The sequence below is a fragment of the Jaculus jaculus genome, chromosome 6, assembly GCF_020740685.1.
Source record: "Jaculus jaculus isolate mJacJac1 chromosome 6, mJacJac1.mat.Y.cur, whole genome shotgun sequence".
NCBI lineage: Eukaryota > Metazoa > Chordata > Mammalia > Rodentia > Dipodidae > Jaculus > Jaculus jaculus.
Genome location: NC_059107.1, coordinates 64,930,139 through 64,951,945, shown reverse-complemented (window position 1 = coordinate 64,951,945; position 21,807 = coordinate 64,930,139). Strand labels below are relative to the sequence as shown.

At 43.2% G+C, this 21,807-nt stretch overlaps 1 protein-coding gene across 1 annotated transcript in view; it reads right to left on the bottom strand.

The window, feature by feature from the left end:
* Positions 1-21,807, bottom strand: part of Tgfa (transforming growth factor alpha) — a 135,630-nt gene that overhangs the window by 87,079 nt on the left and 26,744 nt on the right. Inside the window, exons 2-3 of the mRNA XM_045153630.1 lie at positions 14,352-14,405; positions 12,141-12,200 (exon numbers count right to left, since the gene is read on the bottom strand). Coding sequence (XP_045009565.1) covers positions 12,141-12,200; positions 14,352-14,405 — 114 coding nt within the window. The remainder of the gene's footprint in view (positions 1-12,140; positions 12,201-14,351; positions 14,406-21,807) is intronic.

The following is a 21,807-nucleotide window of genomic DNA, read 5'->3' as shown; positions in this document are numbered from 1 at the left end:
AACTAATAAAAAAAAAAAAAAAGAGGGAAGTGCTGGAGAGATGGCTTAATGGTTAAGCACTTGCCTGTGAAGCCTGAGGACCCTGGTTCAAGGCGCGATTCCCCAGGACCCACGTTAGCCAGATGCACAAGGGGGCGCACGCATCTGGAGTTCGTTTGCAGTGACTGGAGGCCCTGGTGCGCCCATTTGCTTCCTCCCTCCCTCCCTCTCTCACTCTTTATGCCTCTTTCTCTCTCTGTTGCTCTCAAATAAAAATTTTTTTTAAAAAGAGGGAAAAAATATTTTACTCAAGCCAGCTTTCCATGAGGATGTCAGCTCTGTGATTATATGAACAGAAAGCCAAACCTACAGAGAATAATACTTGAGGGAATACTCTATACAGAAGAGTCAAACAACCAATCTCAACAGCCTACAAGAAAAAGATCACAATATCCAAAACTAGAGCTGGCTCAAAAATGTACAAAGCCCATGAAAGCACCAAACCCCATAAAGAACCCCTTCATGGCAGGGATTAAATCAAACCTCACAGTTTTAACCTTAAATATGAATGGTCTTAACTTATCCATCAAAAGAGACAAATTAACAAGCTGGATTAGAAAAATGGACCCTTCTATCTGCTGTTTTCAAGAAACCCACCTCACCACTAAAGACAGACACCTCCTCAGAGTGAAAGGATGGAAAATGATATTCCAAACAACTGCAAAGAAGAAAGAAGCAGGTGTTGCATAGACTTCAAAAAGGACAAAGACGGCCACTTCTTACTCACCAAGGGGACAATCCAACATGAAGACATCACAATCATAAATCTATATGCACCAAACACAGGAGCACCACAGTTTATAAAGCCAAACCTACTTGACAACAAAACAAATAAACACCAACACCATGATAGTTGGGGTCTTCAATACTCCACTATCATCAATAGACAGATCATCCAAGCAGAAAACCTACAGAGAAATAATAGAGCTCAACACCACCATAGATCAACTAGAGCTGATGGACATCTACAAAACATTCCACCTACAGACTGAAAAACACACTTTTTTATTTTGAGAAGACACACACACATACACACACACAGAGAGAGAGATAATGGGGCACACCAGGGCCTTTCAGCTGCTGTGAACAAACTCCAGATGTGTGCACCCCTTTGTGGGCAAGCGTGGCATTGCATGCTTGCGTCACTGTTGCATCTAGCTATGCATGGGATGTGGAGGATTCAAACAGGAGTTCTTAGGCTTCATAGGCAAATGTCTTAAGTGTTAAGCTATCTCTCCAGTCCCTGAACAACATGCTTTTAAACAGTGAATGGGTTGTAGAAAAAATCAAAATATAAATTGTAAAATTTTAGAATTGAATGATAATGAAAATACAATTTACCAAAACTTATGGGACACAATGAAGGCAGTCCTAAGGAGAAAATTCATAGTGTTAAATGCCTTTATAACAAAGGTAAAGAGATCCAAAATTAATAACCTAACTTTCAACTAAAAGCATTGGAAAAACAAGAAGAGTCCAACCCTAAGAGCTCCATACAGAAAACATCCAGATCAGAAGAGAAATTAATGAGTTGGAAACTAAGAAAACAATTAAGAAAATTGATGAAACAAAGAGCTGGTACTTTGAAAAAATAAACAAGACTGATAAACCCTTGGCCAATTAGATCAAACAAAAAAAAAATGAGAAGACTTAACAAAATCAGAAATGATAAAAGAGAGGTCACAATAGACATCAATGAAATTGGAAGAATCATCAGGACAAACTTCTAAGACCTCTACTCCACAAAATTGGATAATCTTGAAGAAATGGATGAATTCCTAGATACATATTACCTACCAAAACTAAACTCAGAACAGCATAATCTCCTAACCAAACCTATCACATCCATCAAGACTGAAAAGCTAATTAAAAACCTCCCCAAAAAGAAAAGTCCAGGATCAGATGGCTTCTCAGCTGAATTTTATCAAACTTTTTGAAGAACTGAAACCAATTTTTTTCAAACTGTTTCACATAATTGGAGAATAGGGAATGCTCCCCAACTCCTTTTATGGAGCTACCAAATATAGCTATCCGAACACCAAAACCAGACTATAGGCCTATATCCCTAATGAATTTAGATGCAAGATCCTGAACAACATCCTCACAAACGGACGTCAACAACCCATTAAAAAGTATCCACCTTGATCAAGCAAAATTATCCCAGGGAAGCAGGGAAGGGTCAACATATGTAAAATGGTTGACATAGGACACAACATAAATAAACTTAATCACATGAACCACATAATAATTTCAATAGATGCAGAGAAGGCCTTTGATAAAATACAACATTAGTTCATGATCAAAATGCTGGAAAGAATAGGCATGGACAATTTATATCTTAACACAATAAAGGCTATATATAAAGAACTTAAAACCCAAATAATACTTAATGGGGAAAGACTCAAGGAGTTCCCATTGAGATTGGGAACAAGACAGGTGCACACTCTCAACACTGCTCTTCAACATAGTACTAGAACCCCTAGCCCAAGCAATAAGACAGTAGAGAGAAATAAAAATGATACAAATTGGAAAGGAAGAAGTCAAATTAGCCCAATTTCCAGATGACATGATTCTATACATAAGTGACCTGAAAATCTCCACCTCAAAACTTCTAAAGGTATAATTCCTTCAGTAAAGTGGCAGGATACAAAATCAACACATAAAACTCAGTAGCCTTTCTATATGCAAAGGACAAATATACAGAAAAAGATATCAGCAGGGCTGTCCCATTTTCAATAGTCCCCTCCCCCCACAAAACCCCTCAAATACCAGCCTGGAGGGACGGCTTAGCTGTTAAGGTACTTGCTTGCAAAGCCAAAGGACCCAGGTTTGATTCTCCAAGACCCACATAAGCCAGATGTACAAGGTGGCACATGCATCTGGAGTTTATTTGCAGTGTATTGAGGACCTGGCACACTCATTCCTAGTCTCTCTCTGCCTCCCTATCTCTCTCTCTCTCTCAAATAAATAAAAAAAAATTTTTTTAAATCACATACCTTGGAATAACACTAACCAAGGATGTGAAAGACCTACATAATGAAAACATAAAAACATTCAAGAAAGAAGTTGAAGAAGACTTGTGAAGATGGAATACCCATACTCCTGGATAAGCAGAATTAATACTGTGAAAATGGTAATTCTATCAAGAGCAATTTACAGACTTAATGTAATAACAATAAAAAGTCCAGCATCATTCTTCACAGAGATAGAAAAAAATAATTTCTAAATTCATATGGAATGGCAGCAGACCTCAGATATCCAAACATATCTTCAGCAAAAGAAACAGCTCTGGAGGTTATCACCATACCCAATACAATGCTATACTACAAAGCCATAGTAATAAAAACAGCATGGTACTGGCATAAAACAAAAATATAGACTAATGGAACAGAACTGAAGACCCAGGCCTCAGTTCAGGTTACTACAGCTACTTGATCTTTAACAAAGGTGCCAATAATGTAGACTGTAGAAAAGACAACATCGCCGGGTGTGGTGGTGCACGCCTTTAATCCCAGCACTCGGGAGGCAGAGGTAGGAGGATCACTGTGAGTTCAAGACCACCCTGAGACTGCATAGAGAATTCCAGGTCAGCATGAGCTAAAGTGAGACCCTACCTCGTAAAACCAAAAAAAAAAAAAAAGAAAGAAAAACAAAAAGAAAGAAAGACAACATCTTCAGCAAATGGTGTTGGACAAATTGGATGACCACATGTATAAAAGTGAAACTAGACCCACTCATCATATCATACGCAAGAATCAACTCCAAATGGTTAAAGACCTCAGTATAAGATCTGAAACGCTTCCACTACTAGAAGAGAAGAATGAGAGGAACTCTCTATGATATAGTAATGGGTGAGAACTTCCTGAACAATACCCTAGTAGCTCAGGAAATTAAATAATCTCTCAATCAATGGCATTTCATGAAGCTAAAAAGCTTTTTCACAAACATACCATAATCAGAGCCAATAGATTACCTACAAAATTTCCACCAGCTATACCACTGACAAAGGCCTGATATATAGACTCTAAAAAGAATTCAAAAAACTGAACAATAAGAAAAGAAAATCAAACACACTCAAAACATGGGGTAGTGAACTGAATGGGGAGCTCTCAGAGAAAGAAAACCAAATTGCTAATACACACTTAAGAAAATGTTCAACATCCCTAACCATCAGAGAAATGCAAATTAAAACAACTATGAAATTCCACCTTACTCCAGTACGGATGGCAATCATTAAAAAAAAAAAAAAAAATCAAACAACAGACTAGAGAGATGGTCAAGTGGTTAAGGCACTTGCCTGTAAAGCCTAAAGACCCAGGTTCAATTCCCTAGTACCCACGTAAGCCAGATAGATGCACAAGGTAGTGCATGAATTTGGAGTTCATTTACATTTACAGTGGCTAGAGGCTCTGGAATACCCATTCATATTCTCCCTCCCTCTCTCTCTCTCTCTCTAATAAATAAGTAAAGGTTTTGTTTTTTTTTAATCAAACAACAATGTTGGCAAGGATGTTGGAAAAGAGGGACCCTCATTCACTGCTAGTGGAAATGCAAACTTGTATAACCACTATGGAAATCAATATGGAGATTCCTGAAAAAGATGAATATAGAATGACCAACAGACCCAGTTATTCCTTTACTGGACATTTACCCTAAATGTTCCATGCTTCACTACAGAGATATTTGCTCAACCATGTTCACAGCTAAGAACTGGAATCAACCCAGGTGCCCATCATTGGACAAATGGATAATGAAGTTGTGGTACATAAACACAATATAGTTCTATACAGCAGTAAGAAAAAAAATGATATAATGAAATTTGTAGGAAAATAGATGAACAGATCATAGTCAGTGAACATAATCACTGGAGTGTCCTGGTGTGCCCATTTTCTGTCTCTCTCTCTCTCTCTCTCTAAAATTAATAAATATTTTTTTAAATATGCAAAATGAACTGGTATCATAGAAATCTTTCTCCTTGAATGTAGACTAAAGTATATAACCCTTAATAGGAGGAGAGTGAAAGTGCCTGAAAAGAAGGGCCCTAGAGAGGGTGGGATGAAGCCTAACCTTAAAAATTTCTGACTCTGGGCTGGAGAGATGGCTTAGTGGTTAAGGTGCTTGCCTGTGAAGCCTAAGGACCCATGTTGGACTCCCCAGATCCAATGTAAAGCTAGATGCACAAATTAACTTATGTACAAGGTCGCACATGTGCACAAGGTGGTACACGTATCTGGAGTCTGAATCAGTGGCTGGAGGCCCTGGCATGCCAATTCTCCCCCCATCCCCTCTCTTATTCTCAATCTCTCTTATTAACAACAAAATAAATAAATAAATAAATAAATAAATAAATAAATAAATAAATAAAGCCAGTCTGTTGGGTTTGCCTAAAAAAAAATTCCCTTTTAAATTTAGGAACTGGACTAGAGAGATGGCTTAGCAGTTAAGCGCTTGTCTGTGAAGCCTAAGGACCTTGGTTCGAGGCTTGATTCCCCAGGACCCACGTTAACCAAGTGCACAAGGGGGTACACGTGTCTGAAGTTCGTTTGCAGTGGCTGGAAGCCCTAGCGGGCCTATTCTTTCTCTCTCTCTGCCTCCTTCTGTCTGTCTGTCACTCTCAAATAAATAAATAAAAATAAACAAAAAAACATTAAAAAAAATAATTAATTAATTAAATTTTGGAACTTATGATTAAGCTGGGGCCATAGGAACCATACCAAAGCAGCCTAGGGGAGAAAAAGCAAAATAAACCCAGCAACATACACTCTTCTACTAAAACATGAAGGTGTATAAAAATTTTCAACCAGGGCTGGAGAGATGGCTTAGCGGTTAAGCGCTTGCCTGTGAAGCCTAAGGACCCCGGTTCAAGGCTCGATTCCCCAGGACCCACGTTAGCCAGATGCACAAGGGGGCGCACGCGTCCGCAGTTCGTTTGCAGTGCCTGGAGGCCCTGACGTGCCCATTCTCTCTCTCTCTCCCTCTGCCTCTTTCTCTGTCTGTCGCTCTCAAATAAATAAATAAATATAACAACAAAAAAATTTAAAAAAAAAAAAAATTTTCAACCACAGCAGAGAAACAGGAGAGATTTAGAATGTCTAGAGATCACAGAAGCAGGCAGAAGCCGCTCCAGCAGCAGCCCACCAGGCTCAGCCTGAACCACAGGAAAAGCCAGGTGAGGGGATTTTCCAGTCACAACAGCCTCCTCGAAAAAAACCAAAATGTGAAGAGGAAGATGGCAGAGACCAGCAGAGTGGCTCGTGAGGAAGAGGACTGTGAGGACCAGCAGAAGAACGTCAGACACCATTCAGTCTCCCCTCCCCCACCTGCCAGTGCAAGTGCCAGAGACCTAGGGAAAGGAACTCATCTACACAGCACCTGGCACAGGTCATCAGAGCAGCAACCCACCAATCCATCCAGCCTACCTGAGCCCACAGTGCAGCAAAAAGAGGCCCAAGCAGGAGTGTAGCATAGCTTAGACCAAAGCCATCCCAAAAGGTAACTGGGATTATACCAGGTCAGTAACTGCCAAATAAGCTTGCTATATAGGCCTGGACATGAAGTGGTAATTGCACCTTCCATGCCAGGGTAAATTATATGTTAAGTCTGATGGATGGTCATCAGATTTACCATTCTTAAATAAGCTATATTTTGGGCTTGTAAATTGTTGCTTCTTGATTTATAGTGCCTTTGTCTCCTCTTCTGTCATTCATTGGGGAAGGGTCTCACTTGAACCCTCTACAGACCAGAAATCTCAGCCTCCCAGGTGACAGGATTAAGGGTTAGAGGATCTGTTTGTTTTTTGCATAAATACTCTGTGCTGGTTTTCATTGAATGTGTATATTGTTTAGTTAAATTTTAGAATCTGCCTGTATTCTGTTCCACTCAGCCTATTCGAATACTCTCATAGCAGGCAACCCAACACCTAGGGTCACTTTTGTGGTTACACTGGGAGTCTTACGAGCCACACCTAACACCTTAAGCTCCTATCCTGAAGATATATAACATCAGATTGATTGATACATCTAATAATACTGCAGATAATTAGAAAGGCCAAGCATTATATTAATCCAAGATGCAAAAATCTATACATCATAATACAAGAAACACAAAAAATGAAGACAAGGGCTGGAGAATGGCTTAGAGTTTAAGGCATTTGCCTGCAAAGCCAAAGGACCCAGGTTTGATTCCCCAGGACTCACGTAAGCCAGATGCACAAGGGGGCACATGTGTCTGGTATTTGTTTGCAGTGGCTAGAGGCCCTGGCATGCCCATTCACTCTGTCTGCTTGTCTATCTCTCTCTGTGCTTGCAAATAAATAAATAAAAGTTTAAAAAAGGAAGATAATATAAATCTACCCAAAAGTATAAGTCCATCAGAAATGACCTCCAGTGAGACTGATTTAGAGGAAATGCCTGATGAAGATTTCAAAAGAATGCTTATAGGGTTGGAGAGATGGCTTAGTGGTTAAGGCAGTTGCCTGCAAAGCTAAAGGACCAGGTTCAACAAGGTAGTGCATGCATCTGGAGTTCATTTGCACTGGCTGGAGGCCCTAATGTGCCCATTCTCTCTTTATCTGCCTCCTTCTCTCCCTGCTCCCCCAATCCCTGGTCTCTCTCAAATGAAAAAAGAGAAAAGTCAGGTATGGTGGTACATGCCTCTAATCCCAACACTTGGGAGGCTGAAGTAGGTAGAACGCCATGAGTTTGAGCCACCCTGAGACTACACAGTGAATTCCAGGTCAGCCTGGGCTAGAGTAAACCCTACCTAGAAAAAAATTAAACAAATAAAAAGGAATGATTATAAATATGCTTGAGGAAATCAAAGGAATCAAAGAAGATAAAGGAAACCAATTTAATGAAATAAGGATGTCAATACAAGACATGAATAAGGAAATAGAAATAATAAAGAAAAACCACTCAGAATTACTAGCAATGAAGAACACAGTCAATGAAATAAAAAGACTCTGGGGCTGGAGAGATGGCTTAGCGGTTAAGCGCTTGCCTGTGAAGCCTAAGGACCCCGGTTCGAGGCTCGGTTCCCCAGGTCCCACGTTAGCCAGATGCACAAGGGGGCGCACACGTCTGGAGTTCGTTTGCAGAGGCTGGAAGCCTGGCGCGCCCATTCTCTCTCTCTCCCTCTATCTGCCTTTCTCTCTGTGTCTGTCTCTCTCAAATAAATAAATAAATAAAAATTAAAAAAAAAAAAAGACTCTGTAGAAAATTTCACCAGTAGAATGGATGAAGGAGAGGAAAGAATATGTAAACTAAAAGACCAGGTAGCAGATCTAATACAGTCCAACAAAGAGAAAGACAGGCTAACAGGAAAATATGAATGGGAATTTCAAGCTATTCAGGATACTATGAAAAGATCAAACAGGGCTGGAGAGATGGCGTAGCGGTTAAGCGCTTGCCTGTGAAGCCTAAGGACCCCGGTTCGAGGCTCGGCTCCCCAGGTCCCACATTAGCCAGATGCACAAGGGGGCGCACGCGTCTGGAGTTCGTTTGCAGAGGCTGGAAGCCCTGGCGCGCCCATTCTCTCTCTCTCCCTCTACCTGTCTTTCTCTCTGTGTCTGTCACTCTCAAATAAATAAATAAAATTTAAAAAAAATAAAATAAAAAAAAAAGATCAAACATAAGAATTCAGGGTACAGTAGAAGGAGAAGAATTTCACACCAAAGGCATAGTAGGTGTTTTCAACAAAATCGTAGAAGAAAACTTCCACCAAATTGGGAAAGACATGCCAATAAAGACACAGGAAGCCTTTAGAACACCAAATAGACAAAACCTCTCCTCACCATATTATAATTAAACTACCAAACACAAAACCGAAGAATACATATTAAGAGCACTTAGAAAAATCAAGTTACCTATAAATGCAAGCCCATCAGGATCACGCTAGATTACGCAACACAAACTTTAAAAGCCAGAAGGGCTTGGAATGATATATTCCAAGTTCTGAAAGATAACAACTGTCAACCAAGGTTACTTTATCCTGCAAAGCTATCTATCCAAATTGATGGAGAAATAAGGACATTCCACAACAAAAGCAAGCTAAAGGAATATTTGAAGACAAAACCAGCCCTACAGAAAATATCTTTAAGGATCCTCCATGCTGAAGAGAAAGAAAAGCACACATATAAGAAACTTGGAAAAAACAAACCATACTCAAATACTACTTAATACAAGAGAGCAAAGGTAAAACTGTAAGAACTACTAAACAAGAAAAAATGGAAAAAATAAATACACACCTTTCAATAACTCTTAATATCAATGGTTTCAATGCCTCAACTGATGAGTGAATAATGAAGATGTGGCACATTTACCTGGTGGAGTTCTATTCAATGGTAAAGAAAAATGAAATTTGCAGGAAAATGGATGGATCTGGAAAGGATTATACTTAGTGAGGTAACCCAGGCCCAGAAAGCCAAATGTCACATGTTCTCTCTCAAATGTGGATCCTAGCTACAAATGATTGGACTTCTGTGTAAGTAGGAAGAAAACTCAGTAGCAGAGGCCAGTGAACTAGAAAGGAGATATAAAGGGAGTAGAAAGGGAGGAAGAGGGACTTAATAGCATGGTATTATATATATATATATAGAAGAACAGATTAATGGAGGTGAAAACGCCTAAGTGAGGTCAGGGGAAGAGACTGAGTAATGGAATGGTAGAGGGAGGGCTAATCAAAATCTAAAAGGATATAAATAAATCATATGGAAACTTACTTTTTGGGGCAATGGAACACTCAGGAGCCATAGATTGTTACTAGAAAAATTTCAGTGCCAGGTATGGAATACCTTCCAGTGACTTTTGTCTAGGGAGGTCACTGATATCCGGAAACATTACAGGCCATTGCCAAGGCTCTTTGTTTCCCACCAGGAATAGATGGTAAGATCCTATTGCTAAAGATTCCACATACTTGGGCTGAAAGGTCACTGAGAAATCCTGTTGGAGCTGAGCTGAAAACTTCTTCCATGTAGACCAGCTGACAGAAAGCTGGAAGAAGCCATTCTGCATGTAGTTCAATGGGAAAGAAATCACCAGCAGAGATACTCAACAGTGGACACTGCAAGCCTTAAATTTAGCCAAATTTGGCCAAATGAGCCAATGGGTGCAATAGTGGCATGTCTGTAATGGGGGAAACCAACCACTCTCTAATTGGATTGGAGGCCCATTCCATGGGAGGGAATACATCCCTGATACTGAAAGCCTACAATAGCAGTAGTCATGAACTCTAGGGGGTTAACATCTGCAGGTGTCTGGTACATACTTTTCTCACCAAACTACCCAGTAAGCACTTCTTTTAATGTTAATACCCATATTTTTCTTTTTTTTTTTTCTTTTGGTTTTTCAAGGTAGGGTCTCACTCTGGTCCAGGCTGACCTGGAATTAACTCTGTCATCTCAGGGTGGCCTTGAAGTCATAGCAATCCTCCTACCTCTGCCTCATATTTTTCTTTTTGAGGTAGGGTCTCACTCTAGCCCAGGCTGACCTGGAACTCACTATGTATTCTCAGGCTGGCCTCGAACTCACAGTGATCCTCCTATCTCTGCCTCAGGAGTACTGGAATTAAAGGTGTGTGCCACCACACCCAGTTTTAATACCCATATTTTAATGCTGCTCTCACTTTTGGCTATAGAAGCTTCTCTTTTCAGATATCAGTGGCCTTGGGATAACTCAGAAGGTACTATGGTGCTGAGAAGTGACAGAGGAATGCTCAGCATTGAAATATCTCTATGACATCTTCCAAGGCTCAGGATCCATTGAGGAAGAGGGGGAGGAAAGATTGTAAGAGCCACAGGTTGGGATGTCATGCCCAGAGGCACTGCCTCCCCAACCCCCGAGCTGTTCCCACAAAGCAAAACCCACAAACCCATGGGGAATATCAGCAATCCCAACGAGGAGGGTCCCCTATGGAATAGGGGTAGGGAGGGTGAAAAAGATGGTACCAACACATGATGTACCCATGCAAAGTATGTCTTAATAAAATAAAATAAAAATTATTTATTTATTTATTTATTTATTTGTGAGAGGGGACAGAAAGAGGCAGATGTGTACCTGGCTTATTTGGGTTCTAGGGAATTTAACCTCAGCCCTTAACCTTTGCAAGCGAGTGTCTTAACTGCTAAGCCATCTCTCCAGCCCAAATAATATATATTTTTTAAATTATTTTTTTCTTTTTTTTGAGGTAGAGTCTCACTCTAGCTCAGGCTGACCTGGATTCACTATGTAGTCTCAGGGTGGCCTCGAACTCACAGTGATCCACCTACCTCTGCCTCCCGAGTGCTGGAATTAAAGGCGTGCACCACCACACCCGGCTTTTTAATTTTTTTAAATTAATCGGAGAGCACTCATGCACACCATGCATTATGCACCTGTACCAAAATATGTGCTTCACACACATACAAACATGCATACACACATGCATACGTACCACACACACATACACATGCTATCCCTTTCCCAGTTTATATTCGTTATCGCTTCTCATTCTGGTCAACAGAGTAAAAGCTGTGTATACCTGAATCACGGATAAAGCCCTTCCAGCTCCTGCCTTAAAGTCCCTCCCATTCCTACCAATTCCCAGAGCACAGGAAGTTAGGTGAATTCAGATGTGATAGTTACTCAGTATGTAAATGATTATTTTCCAAAACAGTGTTCATGTTAAAAGAGACGCAGGTAGAACTCAGCCTAGGGAAACACCAAAGTAAATAAAAATTAACTCCAGAACTACAGATTAAACACAGCACAGGCATGCATCAGCCCCTCCACATTAATAGCTAACAAAAGGAGTGCTAACTCTTTATTGATGTGCAAATGAAACTGCAGGAATGTTTAAGAGTCCTTATCTGGGGGTGTACATGATGAAATTCTCATGAGTGAAATGGGCTTTGCTCTAAAAGACACAAATTTCTAAGAGAAAATGAAGCAAATAAAAAAAAAGTGATAAAGAAAAAAAATGGCAGGGTGCTGCAAAAGTTTACCATTCCTTCTTTTGAGAGTAAAGATTTTAAAAATTCAATGTTAACAGACACACACACACTCTCTCTCTCTCATACCAATGCTAGTTGGTGAGTGTGGCTGGTCCCCACATTGCCCTGCACTTACCCCAGGATTTCAGCTCCGTCTGAGGAGAAGTGAGGTGGGCAAACCCGTCAGGATGGTCACCTAAAAAAGAGAAAATGAGGCAAAGAAGCTCAGCGCTGTCCCAAGGCCTGGTCATCATAGGGAGCTAGGTCTCCTGGCCTGACACTCTGTGAGCGCCTGGATCCCACAGAGAAAGCCAGGATTACCTCCTGGTAATAGGACTGGAAAAAGCCATTTTATTACTGTCTGAGACACTGGTGCTCAAGTCCTAGAGCTAAGTCATCCATCCAACTGAGGGCAGCCCAGAGGGCAGACAGGAGTTACCTCCCTTGTCCCCAGACCAGGAGCTGCTGGCCATGGGAAGTGGGGGGTTCAGGGTTTTCTGCACAGTGGACAATATGGCTCTGCCTCTACTCTCATTTACGACCTTGGCCTTGGCACTTTACCCCTTAGAGTCATGGGCAGTACACCAGAGGCCTGATCTGATTTAAGACCTCCATCATAACAAAGTACAGCAAATTTCATTAAATCTCTTTCCCAAAGAGAAGAAAGAAGGGAAAGGGGGAACCAAGGCTCCAAATGCAGTGAGTCTTTCCAATCTGAAGAGTCATGTCTGCCTACAGGGCCTAGGAAGCTCTGAAGAACCTCAGCAGGAGCCACACCAGGTCCCTGATGAAGCATGACATCCCCGGACCCTTTTCTAATGAACCAGCAAGCATAAATAACAGCACCCACCCCTTCCTCATCAAGAGCAGCAGCAGCAGCATTTATCACCATCCCAATTTCTCACAAAAACAATTCAGTGAGCTGGCCTCACTTCTACCTAACTGACCCATTCTCAAAGCTTTCATGCTTCAGTTCCACCTAACTTGGCTTAGAATGAAAACACAGCATCTTAACCCACAGGGCTGCCCAGAGACACTTCTGATAAGGGTCAGAACAAGTAGTGATCCCCACTTGGATCCATGTTTAGGTTCTCACAAATGACAGCTAGACTGTGTGTGTGAGACCACAGTATCTGATGCTTGCTCGTGTTTGACCAGGTCAAGAGAGGCTTGGCTGTAAAAGAGGTTCGAGGTGCACCTAAGGTCAGGGTATTCTACAAAGCAGCATGGGTGAGCAGTGTGTTGGTCATTATCTCATGAAACTCTCCTAGACCCTGAAGTCTAGAGCTTCTGCTTTGGAATGGACACAATAGCCCTCTTACAGTTTCCACCAAGTGCCTTCAGCACCTCAGGTTTCAAATGCATCAAGGCTCACAGTGCCAGCAGTGGTACCCAGGAAGAGTGGTCATGCCACTTGAGGAAGGTTAGAAGGGGAAAGGTTTGAAAGAGGTAAAGAGGAACACTAGGAACACTGTGTAGCTGGGAGAGTTATGAACACATAGAAAAAGGAACTTCCCTAAAGTTACCAGGGGAACTCAGAAGTAGCAAATGGGGGTGGAAACCATCAAAATATATCCCACGTCAACGGGGTCCTACCTCACTGGTTCACCTGGAAAGCTGTCCGGGTCGTAAGTGCTTCTGGATCCAGAGACAGAGCCCAAGACAGGATCCAAAGGAAGGAAAACATCAAGGTAGGAAGCTGAACATCCTAACATACAACTGAAGGCCCTGTGGCGGGGAGGCTGCGTTAGAGCCCATTCATGCCAGTAGTCATGGGACTTTACAATATTTTAAAAGAACAGATTTCTGGACTTTTCAGCAATATAGAAAAATGCATAGACTCCACTGGCAAGTTTAAGAAGCAGGAATTAAAATCACAAAAAGACTCACACAAAATCATGATTCCACACGAGCAAAGGTCACAAGCCAGAAGCAAATGGACAGTAGTTGCTGCTGCTTCTCTGTTGCACTGTACTAGTGAGCGAGGGCTTTGCCTCCTACCTCCCAACTCTTCAGTGTGGGTTTAGGACTTCTTTCTTTTCTAAAGGAAACTACAGTTCCAAATAGCATTCACAAACCTGAAGATAAACAAAGTTCTCCAGTTCTGCAGACAGGGGTTTAGGACTCTGAGTAAGTGTCAAACTTGTTGGGTCTTAAAGGCCTCCTTTCTCAACCTTCCTGTTCACACCAACTTGGGTCTAATGTTCAGACCTAGCTGTAGGTTCCCCTCTGCCCACAAACTCAGAGAGAATGCAGTGGACAAGGACAAGGAAGTGTCCCAGGGAGGAAGTTCTCAGGTGAAAGCCAGGATTCATGCCTCATGCTCATCCCAGAAGGCTGGACTCACCATTCAGAGGGGATGTGCTGTTCTCCAGAGCCTGGCACACAGCCAACACAATACCTATAGGAGAAGCAGAGAGGACTCATAAGTGTTTACTCAGCAAGTAACTTCCTTAGGATTAGCGGGCAACACTTTTTTTTGGTGTGAAGATGGTGTGTGTGTGTGCGTGTGTGTGTGTGTGTGTATGACTGCTCGTATATGTGTGTGAAGGTCAGAGGTTGACATCAGACATTTTCCTCATTGCTTTCTACCTTTTTTTTTTTTTTTTTTTTCTTTTCTGAGGTAGGGTCTGAGGTAGGCTGACCTGGAATTCACTATGTACTCTCACAGAGGCCTCGAACTCATGGTGACCTTCCTACCTCTGACTCCCAAGTACTGGGATTAAAGGTGTGTGCCACCACACCCAGCTCCCACTTTATTTTTTGAGACAGTCACTCACTGAACCTGGAGCTCACTGATTTGGCTTCCTTCCATCTCCATAGCCCTGGAATCATAGGCACAAACTGCCACGCTTGACTTTTATGTGGGTGCTCAGGTCCTCGTGCTTGTGTAATGCGTGATATACCCACTAAGTCATCTTCAGAAGGGGCCTTTGAGGAGCTTGGTACAAGGGACCTCTTATGCTGAAAGCAGAGGGAAAAGTGGCCATGGATCAATGTCTTCCTCCTGGTCATAGCCTGCCCCCACCTGTCATGGTACTTTTTATTTTCTAAGTAAATCACTGCTTCCTTTTGGTTATGATAATATGGGCAGAGTGGATGGAACCCCTCTTAAGTACACAGGGGCAAAGGGACCAAGGACAGAGTATGCAAATGAGCAGGGGGTCAGGTGACTGCCAGTTCTCCCAGAAGCTACGGCAATGTGCTGAGACACATTTGAGGATGGGAGTCTAGCCAGGTGTGTCTCCCACATAGGGACGGCTATCCCAGGCCAAGAGGATGATGAGCCCTAGGAGCACTACACATACCCTGCCTGGATATATTAGGAGCCTAGATCAGGGCTAGGGGCAAAGCACGCACTACAGAGGGACAAGCCCACTGAATATGTGGCAATCCTACCTGCCTAGGGTGGGGACAGTTGGGACAGCTGTCACCACGCTCTTCCCCAAGATGCCAAAGGATGAATGCACTTAACCACAGTATGATGTGTCCAGCTGCCACCAGGGGCAGAGCATGGCACAGACAATGACCTGTGCAGGGAAGCCAGGCGCCAGAAGTTGGCAGGATTAGGGGGAACCAAGTCTCAGTATTCACTCACACATACCTTCTGAGACAGATGCTAAGATAAAATCCCAAAAATTTCAGAACAGCGCTTGCACAGAATAAACCCAAGCTCAAGGCTATTGACCCATAAATCCATTTCTGCTAACAGATGACCTGTATGTGCTCTCCTATTACTGCAGTGGAAGTTTCTGGACACAGAGTGGCAAATTCCAATAAAGAAGGAAACTCTCACTAGCTCCATAATCAGCATGAATTAACTTTCCCAACTGCAATACAGATGCCCCCAAGCAGCTATACAAGAGCAGGCTGGGCCACAGGTAGGTTACCCTACAAAGTCAATGCACAAATCAAGTAACTAAGTCCTGTCTGTTTGCTCTTCTGGCACTGCACAAGACCTATGTGACCCCTGAGGCCCCTTGCCCAGCTTCACTGTGCTGTGGACACTGGAGTACCAATTCTCAGAGGAAACCCATCTCGAAACCAAGAAAGCTATGACTCTGGACTCTGCTTCTGACCTTTGAAATGAGAAAACACCCTGTAAGTTTGAATGGCTGGGTCAGGGCCTGGCCTGGATTTCCCAAACTCTGAAGGTCTGAATCAGGTGTTTTGGACTAAAGCTGGGGGCAGGCAGGAGCAAAATGGCAAAACGAGTAAAACCACATACATCTTCCTTCTTGGGCTTCAGACACAGTAATATTGGAAGTGAGTCTCCTTGGGTGGCCTGGACACATTTTTAAAAAGAAGTTTTCATGCAAGCACCAAGTATTCCAACAATGTATTCCTGCTACAGCCAGAAAATGCCCGTGTTTGCACCTCAAAGCTGTGGAACTTTGACTGTGGGCACTGCACAAACCACTCCTGGCTCAAGCCAGCCTGGACTCATAAACCAGCAAGGGAGATAATCTGCATACCTTGGAAGGGGTGTGACTGGCTGGTCAGAACTGTCCCTGAGCCACTGGGTGATTCTCACACCCCCTCCCTTCTAGAACCCTCCAGTCAGAGCATGGTGCCCTGGCCCTCAGACTCTAGAGTGAAAATTGGAGGCCAGAGCATGTGCTGGGGCTAGTTCCCTTTCTTGCAGAAAGTCCCTTCACTTTACCTGTAAGCTACCAATTGCCAAACTCATGCTGGGAATTAAAATCTATAAAACCACTAACATCCACAATGAGCTGTTGATCAGAGAGACCTACAAGATTTCCCAGAAGAAGACAGACTTCTGTCAGAGCACTTGATTACCCATCAGAGGTTAATGGTAAGACCTTCAAGCTGAAGACACCATATGTTGTCAGTATGGAACATGGAGAGACCTGACAGGAATCTGGAAGAGAGAGCATGCCCAGACAGTTAGCTTGTCTAGTGCCAGTCTAGTAATGGTGGGGGGGGAGGGAGGGATTGGCCAACATCTGTCCAAGCAACTCATGGTCTAAGCTACTCAGCAGAAAACAACCTGATGTGATGCTCACACAAGTGCAATAGTGGCACACAGCCATGGTGGATAACCAACTGCTCTTGGATTGGCTAACAGATCTGCTCAGTGGAACGAACTGGAAAACAAGTCAGAACCATATCCAAAAATCAAGTCTACTCTCCAATATCAAGCTCCCACCAATCCTGGGCTACAAGAGGGCCTATACCTATTAAGTTCTCTCTTATCTAATAATAGTATCCCATTTATCCGGTGCTGACTTCACTCTCCGTTAGAGAATCTGCTTCTCTCTTTCAGATGCCCACAGAACCTGAGGAGCGAATCAGCCCATCGTACCTCACCAGGGCCCCAGCTGAAACCATAGAGGAATTGGGGAAATGAGCAAGAGTGCTGCTTTCTTGGTGACCCTGGTACCCGCAAAAGGGTTAAGGAGATAGACACAGAGACTACTCAACTCCTGCCAAACCAAGAGGTCCAGAGACACAGAGGCCCCCATGACCTCATCACTGAAGTAGACCTAAAACAAGCCCAACATGGCTCATGGAAATTTGCATAAGAGGAGACAGAAAGATTGTTAGAGCCACAAGTTGGGTCATTATGCACAGAGACATGACCTCTCTCCCATAACTGATGGCTGCCCCACAGTGCACGATCCACAATCCTCATAGGGATAAATGGCATCTCTGATGAGGAGAGTCCGTGCAAAGGGGGAGGGCAGGGATGAGGGTAAGGATCGTACCAACATGTGTTGTTTACACTGAGTATGTCCATAACTAATAAAGAAAAAATGATATAATAAAAAATCTATAAAACCACTATGTTCCACAGATGATTGAGGCTGAGTTTTTATTCTTAACTCAGCAAGACAAGAATCATAGTTCCCTTCAATACCTTCATTTTCCATGGAAATCACTTCCCTGGTAACCCAGGCTCACTTTGCCCACTGATGGCCCTGGACCAGGCAAACAAGGAATTCAGGTCTGCCTCTTCTGAGGTGGGGTACTAGTGCACAGAGTATGCATGTATTCTTACTTTGCATTCACTGTGACCCAAGACAGACTCATCTGGGCCTCCCTGTGCCCAGGACAGCCAATAGAGATGCCCAGTGGAGCAGATTAGGAAACCAAGGCTTTACAGAGATTCAGAAATTTGCCCAAGCTCCTGCAGCCAAATTCAGAACTGAGTCTGTCCACCTGCCATGGCCAAGACCCTTGAGTCAGCATACTCCAGAGGTTCGTGACATATCAGCAGATGTGGTTCCACCAGCTATGGCTGCCCCCTTCATTGCTACTCCTGGCTTAATCCACAGACTTGGCAGGCCCTTCAGTTGAAGCTCCAACCACAGCCTCCCAGTATTTTCCCCATAAGCAAAACATTAGAAGCTTTTCCATTTGTGTGAGCCCAAGAGCAGCAGCTCTCATGCATAGCCCTGCTGTGTGCCTTCCAGGAACAAGTGGCCTTGGCAGTGGCTCAGACAGAGATAGCACAGATGCAGGCTTAGTGACCAGATCCTTCCTACCTATTAGAGCCAAAAGCAGCATCCCCCATTTAAAAAGAGCCTTGCTGTGTCTCCTGGGAAGAGGTAGCAGTGCATATCTGGCCTTGCTGCCAGTGATACAGTGCACTACCTCCAGAGAGTGCCAGCCAAAGCTGCAGAGGGTTGTGTGGGAGGAACTAGATGGACAGGATCAGGAGAACTCTGAGGACAGCAAGGGGTTTAGAAATATGAGACCTGGGAATGAGTCATCTTGGGCAGGTGGCTCATGGGACAGAGAGTTCCTTTCTGTTGTCACCCAGCCTTTGAAGCATTCTTCCAAACACAGTTTGAACCCTGAGCCCTAGGGAGAGTTTGATGGGGAATTTGTTTGCATACAGCACAGAAACCTGATGTGGGGAAGCAGAGATATTATCATAAGCACCCTGCAACCAGTGAGGTTCAGACTACTGCTCTTAAACTCAGACATGTCAGTGCCTGAGTTAAGCAAGAAGACATGTGTGGGCTTAGCAAAGGAGGTAGAGGAAGTTGATAAGTGTCCAGTGTTCCTACTTTACACTGCTCCGTTGTGAGACTATTATTATGGTTATATCCCATGGTTAACGATAGTAGCAGGAATAGTTACTCAAGCACTTACTACATTATGTAGCTTGTACCATCTCACCCAACGAAGTAGGTACTGTAGGACAAATATCCCTTATCTAAGATGCTTGGACCAGAAGTGTTTTGTATTTCAGGTTCCATTTTTTTTTAGATTTTGGAATGTCTGAATATATAATGAGATATCTTGGGAATGGGACCCAAGTCTAGATAGAAAATTCATTAATATTTCATATATATATATGATATATATATATTATACATATGTGGAATTTTCCACTTAGTGGCCTTATGTGAGTGCTCAAGTTTTGGATTTTGCATTTAAGATTACAGATATATAACCTGTATGATGCTCATAATTTAGAGGCAAGGAAGTACAACCTCAAGTCATGGTGCCCTGGATTGTAAGTGAACAATGTTGTGGCACATATTACAGGGCCCAGAGGGTCCTATTTTGTTTTAGCGTACTTCTGAAACACATACAGTAGTATGGGAAAGCAGGCTGATGGTGGGACTGGAGTTTAGAGTTTCTATGAATAGCCTTTCCTTTAGCAAGTCATGCCACTATTTGGTTTGGTTGTTTAAGACAAGATCTTGTCACATAGCCCTGACTGACCTCAAACACACAGCAATCCTCCTTGCCTCAGCATTCTAAGGGCAGGGAGTGTAGGCATGCACCATCACTCCGAGCTCAATGTCATTTCTTTCAATCTTGGGCTTTTTGTCTTTAAATAGAGAACTATGCCAGAAGATCTGCCAAGTTCCTAAATTCTAAATAGCTACAATGATGGAAGGCTGTCCTTCTCAACCATCTATCTGGGGGCACATTGGCCTTGTTTCAACTCCTTGTGAGTTCTTTACTTGGAATTGGGGATCAGGAAAAATGTCTGCCTGTGCATCGTTTTAATGGGTACCTTCTTCATGACACTTTTATCTTCCAGTTCACTACCACATGTGTGTGAATTATCAGCCTAAGGATGAGATGTGAAGCCAGGGCACTTCCCACTCCTACATCTTCAAAGCAGAGGTCACAGCCCATGAGTACAGCAGGCTAGAGACTCTCAACTGTCCTTCCTACTGACCATAGCAGCTAAGTCTAATTTGGTGACCCTAAAACAATATCTTGTAGTGATGATGACATCACCCTCTCACATAATGATGACAGAAGGCTGTCCTCCTCAACCATCTAGCTGGGGACACACTGGCCTTGTTTCAACCCCTTGTGAGTAAAACACTCACAGGAGTTTTCCACACCCTTTTAGATCTGTGAGGGGATGAATAAAAGCAGCATTCAGAACAAGAGTTCAGGGAGGAAAGATGGAAGATAAAGGTAGGCACCATAGCCCTCTGTCATTTCTAAATCCTGAGTCATGGCAGAGTGGAAACTTTGCCATCAGACCCAAGTTTGAATCCTGCCTCTGTCACTTCTTAACTATGAGACCTTAACACATTCTAACTTTGCTAAACATTAGGATTCTGGGATTCGCACAGAACTGTGGTAATGATGACAGGAAATGGGGTATATGCTATCCCTAAGATTGCTTCAAGTGTCCACTAGATACAGCAGTTGATGGTGCTTTATTCTGGTCTCCTTTCAACTTCTAGGCATTCAGATGAGAGAAGAGCACCCTCCTCAGGGACTCTCTAACAGATTCTAAGAGGTTCCATGGTGACTTTGCTACAGACCACTGGTATTCTGCCCCAGAGCACTTACCTTGCTTGGGAGAATTTGTTAGCAAGTTGCTGTTTACTTATGTTAATCAGCCAAATATTCATTAAGCAATTACCTACAGTGAGTAAATAAATAGATGAAGGAAGAAGAGGGAAGAGAGAGAAAAGAAAGAAAAAGAGAAGAAAGGAAGAAGGGAGGGAGAAGAAGAAGGGCAGGAGGGAGGGGAGAAAGGAGACACAAGTGTGTTTCTGTCTGAGATATGTGACTTGCCTTCAAAATGTCTAAGCCACACAGGACAACAACAATGTTCATACTATCAGAGGACAGAGCAGCTGGTCACACTAATGTAAAGGCATGCAAGTGGGCTGCTGAAGTCACAGAGATGCCCCCTAGATGCTTCCCCTGACTCCCACCCAAACACCATCTCCAGCTCCACTTTCAGCCAAGGCCTTAACCTTAAGTCACAAGGTAAAAAATAATCTCATCTCCTCTAATTCTGGGCCAGGCTAAAGACACAAGGTCATCATGAGCCCCTCCTCTCCTTTACCTCAATGAGGCCTAGCCTTCCCACACAGGCAGCATCCACACAGACCATTTTATACATCACTGCATCCCACATCCCCAATCCAGGCCTCGGCACCTCTCCCTGGGCAGCAGCACTCTTGCCAAACCAGTTCCCCTGCCAGGCAGCCTTCTCTCCTTTGCTCCTGCAGCCTGAGAGTGAGCATGCAGGACCAGATCTCCCCGTCTCCATGGTGACCCGTGCTGTTCACAAGCAAAGTTGGAAATCTGAGCACGTTTAAAAGACACAACCTGAAAACCTGGGCATGGTACACACCTGTAATCCCATAGGCTGGAGTATCAGAAGTTCAAGGTCATACTTGGCAACACAGAGGCCAGCCTGGGATCCACTTTCCCCCTCAAAATGAAAACAACAGGTTCCCAGACTTATTTCCACCCAACCCCCCCACTGCCTCGCTCCAACACTCAAACACTGGTGGCCTACCACCCTTAGCCCTGCATCCCTCACACACACCAATACCTGG